Source organism: Morone saxatilis, unplaced genomic scaffold (genome assembly GCF_004916995.1).
Source record: "Morone saxatilis isolate NCDOM2014 unplaced genomic scaffold, NCSU_SB_2.0 Contig11, whole genome shotgun sequence".
Taxonomy (NCBI): Eukaryota; Metazoa; Chordata; class Actinopteri; family Moronidae; genus Morone; species Morone saxatilis.
In genome coordinates, this window is record NW_023339663.1 from 3757903 (window position 1) to 3770222 (window position 12320).

The window sequence follows — 12320 nt, forward strand, 5'->3', positions numbered from 1 at the left end:
ATCGACACAGATGACATCAACACCAGCTCTTCCATCTCCTCCTACGCCAACACCCCCGCCGCACAGCGCAAGGGCCTCAGCACACAGGTAAGACTACACACACACACACATAAATTTTTAAGAATAATAAAAAAAATTGTTTTATAATTGTGCCATAGCTTGGGATAGCCAGTTTCATTTTGGATCTGGTTTCAAGTTTGTTAAGTAAGGTCAGAGTAAAGTAACTCTTTCTATCCCCTCTCCATTTTTTATTACAAAAGCATGATTTATTTTACAAAAAAATTACAAAAACACCAAATATGTAATATACCTGGCAAAACGTTTTAGATCTTAAAAGCTATTGAAACCTGTCACAATGCAAAATTATTGTGTACTCACATAACCATGTCAAAAATAAGACCACATGAGTTCCATGTAAGGGCAGTTATCCAGGACAACAGTTAGGGCTGCGGGTTCATTTAAATAAAAAATCTACAAATGTAGAGAAAAAAATGTAAACTACATGCATAAAGTGTATGTATAAACTGATGCAACTGTATTCTTCCACTTGGCCTCATTTCCCTAAACCCAGTCTCTCCCAGCATTCCTCTGCAGTCAGAGAAGAATGTGGGACTATGTCTGAATGGCACAGCTGTGAACTAACAAAGCTAAAGCTGATGTTGACACTGGCCTCAAACCATTAAACACTGATTAAGAGCCACTACGGTCCAGGAAAGTGATCGGTGAGACGATAATATTGTCAGCTGACTCACGTGTATGTCACACACACGGCATTGTGGCCGATGTGGAGCCAGTCACCATGTGATGTGTGTCTGTTACTGCTGCAGAGGTCGAGGTGCTGGAGAAAAAACAAAGGAGGGCACAAAGGAGCTTTTCTCTGAGTACAGCAGCCTGACACAGTGCAGGTTGATTAAGTCTGCCTCATCTGTCCTCTGGTGATAACACACATCGGCTGGACTGTGTTTGGGGTTTTATTTTAGTTCTGTGAACAGAGTAGCTGCAGAATCAACTTAAAAGCAGCCATCATCCCTCAAATAGCTGTAATTTACTGTTGGAAAAATGAAGGTTATGGTGAACTTGCTAAGTCATACTTTAATTTAAAACAATAAAAACTTGCACAAACCAGCAGTAACTTGCCTTCAGTATGTTTTAGGTTATAAAAGAAAGACCAGTGGAGTTGTAAAGCTCAGAGTGATCAGCAACAGCAACTATTTCCACACTTTTTATTGTAAACAAGAGTCTTCGCAGGAGACTTCTCTGCCGTGTGCGGGGAGACCTACATGAGATTTGCCTGCCTCAAGACTTCAATGAAAAAATATTCACGTCTCCATTTTTAACTAAATAAAATTAAAGTCCTATTCTCTTGAAAGGATGTCAGACTTGAGACTTGACGTTAAGTTAACAAACATGAGCTGCCCAGCAAAGCAAACATCATCAAACATGCTTCTCTCACATGTCAAGAGTGTGATGTGGTGATCTGGTTTCTCTTTGGTCAAACAGCTTCCCTACAAACTGCTCAGGTAATGCTAGCAGGATTGCACAGCATGATGGCTGTGGTCATAAAACTGGAGTGCTTTTTAGAGGCACTTAAAAGACTCTTACTTCAGCAGTAATAAATCTAACATACTGGGTGTGTGTTCCCAGCCTGTGACAGATGCAGAGAAGCACTCGGCCTCCACAGCGGTGCATCAGGCCTGGTCAGGAGACGAGGTGAAGAGGCCAGACGGCGGGTCAGACAGCGGGGTCAGGATGGAGCCAGGCTCAAAGTGGAGCCGCCGGAACCCCTCCGACATCTCTGACGAGTCCGACAAGGGCGGCTCGGGCAGGAAGACCCCCTCCGTGTCGCACACGGGCTCTTGGAGGAGAGGCATGAGCGCTCAGGTGGGGGTGACGTCCCCCCGGACTAAAAGCACCAGTAGCACGAGCTCCACGGGCTCCGCTGGCCTCAAGACCCACAGTTCAGGTAACACAGACATCCACAGCCAATAATAGGAAAACTAAATAAATAATACATTTATCATAAATGTATTTGCATGATCTTAGGTCCCTGGCAGAAATTTCCACTTAGTTTATGGATAATCATATTTGAAGTCTGAATGCAAAATGAATTGCCTGTCAGTTTTTGGCAATATTGCAATTATTATTCAATAAAGTGAACTCATGAGTTAATAATGTTAAGTTAAATAATGAAGGGAGTATAGAGCATCCAGAGTCAGGAACCATTAAACGATGTTTCTCTGATTATGACATTGCTGTTTAATGTTTGTTTGCTGTGTGATAAGTCTCAAGTGAATAGTGTGCTTGCATTTAAAGATGTAGTTCACAATTGATCAATTAGTGGACATGGTGCCACAATTTGAATTCTTGTCAAAAAAAAAAGTCAGAAAAGGGTCCAAAAGTGATGCAACCTCTTCACCTTAAGTCCATCTGAGTGTGAAATCATGTGGCACCCACAGATCCCGCTGATGTCTCTCTCTCTCTGTGTCTTGCAGGTAAGACGGATGACGTCAAGGTGTCAGAAAAAGGTCGTCTCTCTCCTCGTGCTAATGGCCTTCACCGCTCGCCCTCAGACGCAGGACGCAGCAGCGGCGATGAGGCAAAGAAACACTCGATCCCCACCAGCCGCACGGGGACCACAAACGCCCTCACACACACTGTTTCAGACCCCCACTCCCAGACACATACACTCACCTCGCGTACCCCTACCAGCACCTTTGGCTTTAAGAAGCAGGGTCCTGGGATGGTAACCATGGTTACTGCTAGTGGCGCCACCATCACGAGTGGCTCAGCCACCCTGGGGAAGATGCCCAAATCTGGGGCACGCTCACTAGCAGGAGGGCTGAAGGCCGGTGGTCACGATGGCGGATCAGCGCTGGGTCACCACGATGACGGCTTCCTCCCCATGAGCGCCCGCTCCACACTGCAGTACCGCAGCTTGCCGAGACCCAGCCGCTCCGGAGCAGCCGCACGCAACGGAAACCGCTCCTCCACCAGCAGCATCGAGGCCGCCGTGCTCTCGGTCACATCTCATGGCAAAAACTCAATCAACATCACCAAGGCCAACGGCTCAGGAGGCCTGATGGCCAATCAGACGGATCGGGAGAAGGGCGTCTCTGAGATTGACAACCTCAGGAGTGGAGTGGTGATGCAGGGTGGAGGAGCAGCGACTGTTCCTCTGACAGGAAGACAGCAGGTTTCCTCACCCACACTGCGCAGGTGAGCACACACACGCACACTTGTTTTGTCCTGCAGACAGAGTGACGGCTAACTGATGAGCCATACTGACTTGGCCCATCTTGTATGGGCTTGAATTTACCCACATTCAGCACACACACTTAGATACACACAGAAGACCATTTTAGAAGACAGTAATCATGTAGTCACAGTAAATGATAAACAGTGGTGAGTAAGGATCACACGTGTGGGCTTGTTTCTCTCACACAAACACAAGCTCAGTGAAGTTAAATCAGGCCATTGTGAAGGCAGACCTTGAGCTGGGCTGATCAGCTGCCAAGCCTCAGCCTTGGCGGTGCAGGGGGGGAGGGTGGAGGGGGAGGGTGTGGTGCGGGGTAATGGGAGCTGAGACTTACCTCAGCGCTCTGCCCTCATTAATGTGAGGGAGTGATAACTCTTCAAAGAGGCAGTGTGCTGCCATTATCGCCCACCGCGGCTCCAGTCATCACAGCCTGCCATTTAACTCTAACCCAGGATTAACAGAGAACCAGGAGAGAGTTCTGTGTGTGTCTGTGTGCGCGTGTGTGTGTGTGTCTGAGTCTCTGAATATCTGAGCACTGACTCTACCTTTCCTGGCGGCAGGCCTTGTGCTGATTTTCTTGTTTCATACTGAGTAAAGAATCATACTGGTGTTTTTGTCCTGTTAGCGATGGGCCCTTAAGGACGGCAAACTGTGTCTGCTTTCAACACTTTGATCCAGAACACCCATGAATATATACAGTGCTCCTTTATGTAATTTATGATGTGATTTGTCAAAATGACAGAAATGATAGGAATGAGCAATTTATATGAATGAAAAGGATATTAGGAAATGTCATCCTTTGCTTTATTCCTGCTCTTTTGTGAGTACTTTAGTTCTCAGCCTTCCTCCCCTTCCTGATTTTCCACAGGTTGTTTGGTGGGAAGCCAAGTAAGCAGGCTCCCGTCACCACGGCTGAAAACATGAAGAACTCCACTGTTATCTCCAACCCCCACGCCACCATGAACCATGTGGCCACAGTGCTGGAGTCGCCTGATGGAGGGCTGGGAGGCGTAGAAAGCGAGACCAGCAGTCTCCTGTTTGGAGGCAGAGTGCACGGATCGGGGATGGGGACCCTGGGCAGCGAGCAGGTGAGCAAGAACATGTGAAAATAAAGGAGACAATGGATCTGTCAAGTTAATCCATAAATCAACAGATATAAATATAACTATGTAACAAATGACAATGTGAAGACTCATAGTGATGAACCCTTCAGAGAATTGGTGCCGAAACCTGAAGCTCCCCTCGGCTTTATGGAGATTTCTAGTGAGTTTCAGCTCATTGTTCATCCCTCTGCATCTTTATTGTTCTGGTTCACTTTTGCTAAGCTCTGTTTTTGGCTTCAGTAACTCTGAAAGCCCACTGTGCACTACCTGCTCAGCTCACTAGCTGGTGAACATAGTGGAACAAAGAGTTGGGTATTTCCCCTTCGGAGTTGGTAGAGACCAAAAAGCTTTAAGAGAGAGAATATTAGACTTATACTCATCAGTTGGCCTAAAACACAAATGAATGATAAAGGTGTTCCATAATTGGATATGTACCCTGACTAAACACTTGTACAATAAAATCAGATTTCTTGAGAAATCTAAGAGAAATGAGAATGTGCCTTTGAGTTTAGAGATGATTACGTGTGTGTGTGTGTGTGTGTGTGTGTGTAAGCTGTAAAGGTGTTTGTAAGCTTGTGACAAGGTTTTGGCGAGGACACAATAATGATTTTGTTCTGACCTGACTAATGCAGTGGAAGTGCAGATGAGCAGTGTGTGTGTATTTGTTGGACTAACTGTGGGCTATATATTGTAGCACAGGAGAGACATATGAGCAAGCTCAGTCATGAACTCTTTTTTTTTCCTGACATGATTCATACGAAATTTATCAGACTAGTTCTTAATCATAAAGTGACACATGGGGTATTGTTTTTAAGCAGTTGTCTTTACAAACAGTAAGGAAAGGTTCAAAAGCATAAATAAGCCATTAATCATAAAACATATACAGAAAACCGTCAAATAAAAGTGAAAAATACATCAGGACTGCATTATTCATTCATCTATTTATGTTTTCTTCATTAACCACATAATCTTCAGAGGTCAGAAAACAATGAAAAATCTAATCACTTTCCCAGAGCCCAAGGTGAAGTTTTTAAATAGTTTTCTTAAAGATATTAAATTCATAATTATACGAAAAGCGCCAGAGTCTCGCATTTAAGACGCTTTTGGCATTTTTGTCTGGTAAATTATTGAAGCTATTCATTGACTAATTGTTTCAGCACTGGAATAGACAGACTCCCACTGGGTTTGAAAACAATAACATCCTCTCCACCCCTCCACAGGCCTCCAGTCCCGGCTCCGTCTACTCCTCCACCGGCCCCTCCAACAGCTTGACATGGGGCACCACCTTCAGCAGCTCCTCCGCCCAGAGCCGAGAGAGCACGCTGGGTGGGCACGGAGGGACAGGCAGCGTGGGATTCCCCTCTGTCAGCAGCATGCACACCAGCAGCGAGTCCATTGACATGAGCCTGGGCAGCGGGGGCCATGGGACCCACAGGGAGGACACTCTGTCTGCTCTGGGCCGCGCTGGCAGTGTCAAGACTGGCATGTCTGAGAGGTGAGGATCCACAAAAGTGGGACATTTTGTGGTGTCCATATTTTTCAAAAACTTTGTTTCCTTTTCCAAAAAAATCCCCAAATTTCAAAAGAAATCTGTCCAATGTAGCATCTTGTTTTCATCAGTGTGTTAAATGAGGTTGTTTCCAGGATCTTTACATACAATTTGTTAAGTAGTGTGACTAATGAATTATTATGTGACTTTATAAAAGTTGCATGATCTAATTAACAGTCTACACTTATCTACACTCTAAAGGACTATAAACAGTCCTAGTGCTTTAAAAGGGGTTTTCCTGAGTACTTTTACTTTTCATACTTAAGTACATTTTGCTGCTAAAACTTAGTAAAGTAACATTTTGAATGCAGTTACTTGGTGTAAAGGATATTGACACTTTCACTGAGTACGTTCTAGATACTTTTTTCATCGCTGACAATGTTAAAATCCTTCCCAGTATTGACGTTAATTCCTTTTAAAGGATCCAGAATCGAGGTGATGCACAAAGCATCCGTCGTGGCAAGGTGTCGCTTCTTGTTTGCCGTTCTGTCTGTGCTCTAGCAGAGAAACACGATCCCATGGCGTCCTCAGTCGATTATACAGTAATTGTGGTCATTGTAGCAGATTCCTCGCTGACAGGTTGACTGTGTAATGTGACAGGAATGTCTCAGAGGAAACTTAATAGCAGCTGGAGTCGAAGCGTTGAGGCCATGACATCACCCTCCTCACTGTGTTTTCTTATTAACTTCATTGGTGAAGAATCTCGCAGTTGACTTCTATTCTGAAGGATTTCCTCATCTACTTTTTATCCTCTAAAACTTCTTCTTTCTCTGTGTCTGTTGTGCGTTTTCCTTCCTGTCCTCCATCAGTCCCCTCTCCTCCCCCTCCGCTAGCCCTATATTCAGCCGAAACACGCTACCTCGGAAGCAGGACAGGTAAATGCACCTGTGTGCGGTGTTAGGCTTCTGGTGAAACAGCTGTGGAGGCTCCTACTAAACCACCACCTGCTGCCACACAGAGAACATCACAGAGACCCACAGAGAGAAGCTCTGTGTGGTAGCTTGTTGGATTTTATGGTTTTTGTGTGGAAGTGTGTCACTCTGTGTGGTAGTTTGTGGTTATTTTTAGGACCTCGAGCTCCTGTATGAGTGGAAGTTTATTTTTGAGAGACTGCTAATGTGAGGTCGTCTGTGTGGATGTTGGCAGCTTCAGTGTTTTTGTTTAGTGGTCCCCTCTAGCCTGTTATGACTGTTTACATACTGCCACCTTGTGGTAGAGTTTATGTGTGCAGATTTGCCCATAGGATGTTTATTATTGATTTTACACTGCAAAACTCTCAGTCTTAAGGAATGTGTTCCTATTTTCGAGCCCTAAAGTCTTATTTACAGCAAAATAAAGGCGAATAATGGAAATAATCAGCCACTACAATGAGACAAATGAAACTGCTCCAAGAATTTTACTTAAATTCAAATGTAATTTTTATTTATTCCAGGCTTCCATTAGCCTGCTTTCTTTTAAGGAAATTAATTTTAGGGTTTTAGGACTGAGCAAAAGTCCAAAATGACTTGGCAAGATGGAGATTTTGCAGTGTATAAATGAGGATGTACTAGTATTGATAAACAACATACAGTATCTTTGCAAGTTAAACATATATTAGTCTTTGAGAGATGCAGCCATATGTTTCCTTGCCTCCTTGCTTCCTTTGCTTTCCTCCTCTGAAGTGTTTCTCTCCCACAGCGGGCCACACTGTGGTAGAAACACTCTGCCTAAGAAGGGACTCAGGTACTGACTTCACTTCCTGCTGGACATGTTGCGTTTTTTTGCACAATCGTTTACCAAATTGTCTTCTGTCTTTCTTTTATTTCTGCGTCTACATTCACTCTTCGAGGCTTGCGCTCACGCTTTTAAAAAATGCTTTGGAAGCTTTTTGTTTGGCACTTGGCACATGTGTTGTGTTGTGCTTCTGTGAAGAGGCATGCCACTTTGTCGTCGTTCAGAGCTGTCACTGTATTACGCTGTCGCAGGCTTGATTTTCAGGGTCAGATTTTCTTTGGCTTCTTTTCTCCTTTTTTTCACCAGTTTCTGTTGCTCACAGCTGAGAATCAGTCTATGTTCATTCCGTTGTAATTCTTTTTTTAGTGTCTAATTCATCTGATTTTAGATCCCGGCTACTAATCTGGCTGCTTAAGAGAAAAAAAATCCACCTTACTGAATCTGAAAAAAAAAAAAAAAAAATCTGAATCCAGATCAACTTGTCCTGTAAAAACACAGAATCCACACGGTTCTGTTTTGTGTCCTCACTTTGACTTTAACCCTTTATTTGACTTTCTGTAGGTATGGTCCATCCCCACAGCTGCGAGGCCATGAGGAGGCCCGTGATTGGCTGCGCTCCCACTCCACTAGCGGGCTGCAGGACTCGGCCAGTAACTCCCCGTTCTCCCCCGGCTCCAGCATCACCTCCCCCTCCGGCACCCGCTTCAACTTCGGACAGCTCGGTACGCCCCACACACCAAAACCCAACTCTCCATGTGTATTTACTTTATCATAATTAATCATTAAGCAATCAATTTGCTCTTTGATGACTGAGACAAACTCAAGCCTGTGAAATAATATTAGAACTCATCAAGATAAACACAAGGTTGTTCTTTTTAGTTAAAAAAAAGTTACAGATAGGAGGTTTTCCCTGTTTTATATAATTCTACACTGAATATGGCCATATGTCATAGAATTAAACTAAAACTATAAATCCAAAAAATATATCAAAAATGAGAATAAAAAAATCTTTACTTGACTAATATCATTTCATATATCATTTTCACAGCATCAAGTCCGACCTCAGCAGCTCAAATCAACCTCGCCAGTATGCGTAACAACAGCCTGACCAATCAGGAGGTCTCCTTTGACCCTTGCGGCGACAACCGTCTGAGGAACTCGTGCATGTCACTCGACGAGAAGACTCGCACCATGAGTAGATCGGGCTCCTTCAGGGACGGCTTCGAGGAAGGTAAGCTGAGACAAGAGGAGGATGTATTGAATATTCAGTGACTCTGTGTGAGTCCTGGCCATGTTTTCTTCAGATGTTTGGTGAAATCTGTAATTAGGTGTGATCCGTTTCCAAGACCTGCATGCCTCCATCCCTCTATGACGCCCCCCTTTCCTTATTCCACATCCCTGTGCCAAAAGAATTATTATTCCATTTGTTTAAAGAACATTAGGACGGATTACAACCGCTCCTCTAAGAAAAGCCCTCCATCCCTTTAGAAATCCATAATCAGCTTTGATGCGGCTTTGTTTTTTCATAAGCTTGTTTATTGGGAAAAGTACCCAGCCGTGCTTTTCCCACCAGCAGACAGACTCCCCGCTCCACTGGATTCTGCTCAATCCTCAGGGCCATAGAAACACAGTGCTTTGATTTAGAGGAACAAACTAAGGCTGGGAGTGAGTTAGGCATAGTGTTGTGTTGAAAATTATTCTCTTAAAAGAAAAATCCATTCTTAAAGGTCCAGTATGTAACATTTAGGAGGACCTATTGGCAGAAATGGAGTATAATATGCATAACTGTGTTTTTATTAGTGTATCATCACCTGAAAACAGGAATTGTTTTATAACTACAGACACCGCGGGTCAAACTAAACACTTGATGCAGCTCAATCCTTCACACTGATCCTTTGAACTCTAGAGTAATGCAGCAGGTAGCAGTGAACTTGCCTTTCAGTAAACTGCAATATAAACAATAAACCACAATGTATTCTGGGAATTGTAGTTAATCAGTAACAGTGTAAAGATATGAAAAGGCAGATTTTGTGCCGCAGAGTGAATAAATGCAGAGGAAAGGGCAACATGAGCGATGGACAAAGAGTTGGAGAGCAAACTCAGTGACACTGAAACTGGTTTCGTAAATGCGCCTAAGGGAAATCAGCTGTGCGTGTGTGTGTTCTTTAAGAAACCTGGGAAATCCGGACTCTAACTTGAAAGCTTTGTTTCCTTTACCAGATTCTGAAAAACATCCGTTCAGCCTATATTTGTGCTGTATATTCTATACATTGCATATAGTACTATACAGACAGGACAGGACAGGAGTTTCAGATGACTGATTTCACACGTCAGTCAATATAAACAATAAACCAACAAAACAAATAGAGTAATCTGGTGTTAAACTTATTTGGAAACTAATTTAAGATTCATTTTGGATTGTACAGCCGACTTTAAAGACATTTTGTCTCTTTTGAGCTTTTCCTGGTGTTTTGAAGCTGTTATACAAATGTTCAGGTAGCACACACCTGATGTGCACATGCACACTAACCCAGAGACATAATGATTATTATTATTGTGCACCCAGTAGCATATCTGTCTCACTCCTATTCCCAGCTCCATGATTCTGTCTTCCCTTCCAGAAGAGGAGATAATTACAGGGATTGCAGTGAGAGGCGTGAGACACACTTGATGACATACAAGAAACCTCCAACATAACTTTCTCTCTCTTTGTGTGTTTGTGTGTGTGTGTGTGTGTGTGTGTGTGTGTGTTAGATCGCAGTGTGCAGGTTTGCGAAGAGATGCGGTTTGTGTGTAATATGTGTATGTTGCTGAGGTGTAGAGTTACCCGACCGTTGTTAGATTGACAGGACAAAAGTCTCATCATCCACCCAACACTTTGTCCTGTGTGTCACACTGTCACTTTACCCCCCCACCCCCCACCCCCAAACCCTCCCTCTCACCTCTGTATATGTTCACCTTGTTCTCATGTCCGTAGAAACCATATTCTCCAATACAGACTTACTGACAGTTTATATGCTTTCCTCTTAGAGATAGAGGTTCAAAGTAGAAACTGAGATTAATGGTTACATTTGTAATCACAATCATCTTTCAGCTCCCATTTTCTGCACAGTCAGCATAGTAACAATCCTTAGGGATGTTTTTTTCTTTGAAAATAAGGAATTTCCCTACTCTATATTCTTATAATAACAACAGTGTGTTATAGTAAACAGGAAGAAGCCTTCTGTTTTGTCCTACAACAGTTTCATGACCACAACAGTATTTCAATAGAGGTGACTCTACAATATATATGAGATAGTCATCTACAATACAGCACAATATCTGCGTAACTGTGCATGAGATCTGTAAAAGTCTTCACATATGAAAGTTGTACAATTGTGTTGCAGAATTTCTTACTGTGTAGAAAATGCTGTCAGTGTAGCAACATTTTATAGACATTTATAGAAATTGAAGAAAGTAAAAATTAACCCAAACAGCAACATGTACACATGTGCCATTGATCAAAGGTTAAACAGCAGAAACTGGCAAAACGTCGAAGAACGTTTCAGAGATAAAATGTTTGTAGTAAAGAAAAAGTACAACTCTCCCAGTGAGCAACTCAAGTCTTTTCATTCTGTATTAACTGAATTTAATAAAACAAAAATGACTCCAAAAATCTTCATTGATAAAACAATGATGGTACGGTTTGTTCATAATATCACAGAAGACTATATCACAATGAAATACCATATAGTCATTATTGTCCAACCCACACTGGAAGAAATGAAAGTAGACCCCCAAAACAACATCCTAACACAGGAGAGGCTGGAACCAGGGAATGGTTGGCATCGTTGCTTGAAAAAGGGAAAAAAAGAGATTGATCAATTGTCAGAACAGTTGCCTCATCAATCAAATAGTTGTGTGCAGTCAGTTCAGGTCTAAAAACACTCACAATGAGTAAACATTAAAAGATCTTTTTTTCATATCTGACCTGCACAAACTGATTGATGAGTTTTAAACCAGACAGCAGTGAATGTATATTAATATTCTCCTTTTCATGTCATTCCCAGCACACCTCACTGTCTAGACCGAATTCAGATAAAAGTAACTAATGTCTGTTCCCTGTGCGGGGAGCGAATGAATCTGCAGGGCTCCCACACCAGCCTCCCTGTGCGGCTGATGACATCACGCGGTTGATCCTCTCTGATCTGCTCTCAGGCAGGAAACAGTGCTGGCGTTGTGTCCCGGCCTCTGATGTGTGATTAGTGGCTGAGTCATTAGTAGAGTAATGCTCAGGCTGTCATTAGTTGCGCCACAGCCCAACTGTAACGTGTAGGAGTTTTATCTTTATGACCGCAGAGCTGCAGTCATTATGTTCAGGGGGCGGGTAGTCGAGTCGGGGCGGGCAGGAGTAAGTGGGAACACTGGGAGGAACAGGGTTGGGTGGGCAGGGTTGGAGCAGGGTGGGTGGTTTGTGTGGGGTTACTGTGGGGGGTCTGTTGATAATCCAGGTACTGTGTACAGATGTACTTTTCTAATCCGCACTTTTACTTGTTTGTGTCTCTTTAGTTCATGGATCCTCCCTGTCTCTGGTCTCCAGCACGTCTTCCATTTACTCCACAGTAAGTACACAAAACGTTTAAAGAGTTAATTAGGGTTGGATATTCTGTGATTTCTTTTTGAATCCTGGTGTGTATGATACTTTCAGTACTGACACAGT

At 43.2% G+C, this 12320-nt stretch overlaps 1 protein-coding gene across 1 annotated transcript in view; it reads left to right on the top strand.

The window, feature by feature from the left end:
* Positions 1-12320, top strand: part of nav2a (neuron navigator 2a) — a gene marked incomplete in the record, with an annotated part of 88790 nt that overhangs the window by 58931 nt on the left and 17539 nt on the right. The window contains 10 exon segments of the mRNA XM_035682096.1: positions 1-87; positions 1645-1963; positions 2493-3216; positions 4125-4344; positions 5580-5854; positions 6718-6783; positions 7586-7630; positions 8183-8343; positions 8670-8852; positions 12170-12222. Coding sequence (XP_035537989.1) covers positions 1-87; positions 1645-1963; positions 2493-3216; positions 4125-4344; positions 5580-5854; positions 6718-6783; positions 7586-7630; positions 8183-8343; positions 8670-8852; positions 12170-12222 — 2133 coding nt within the window.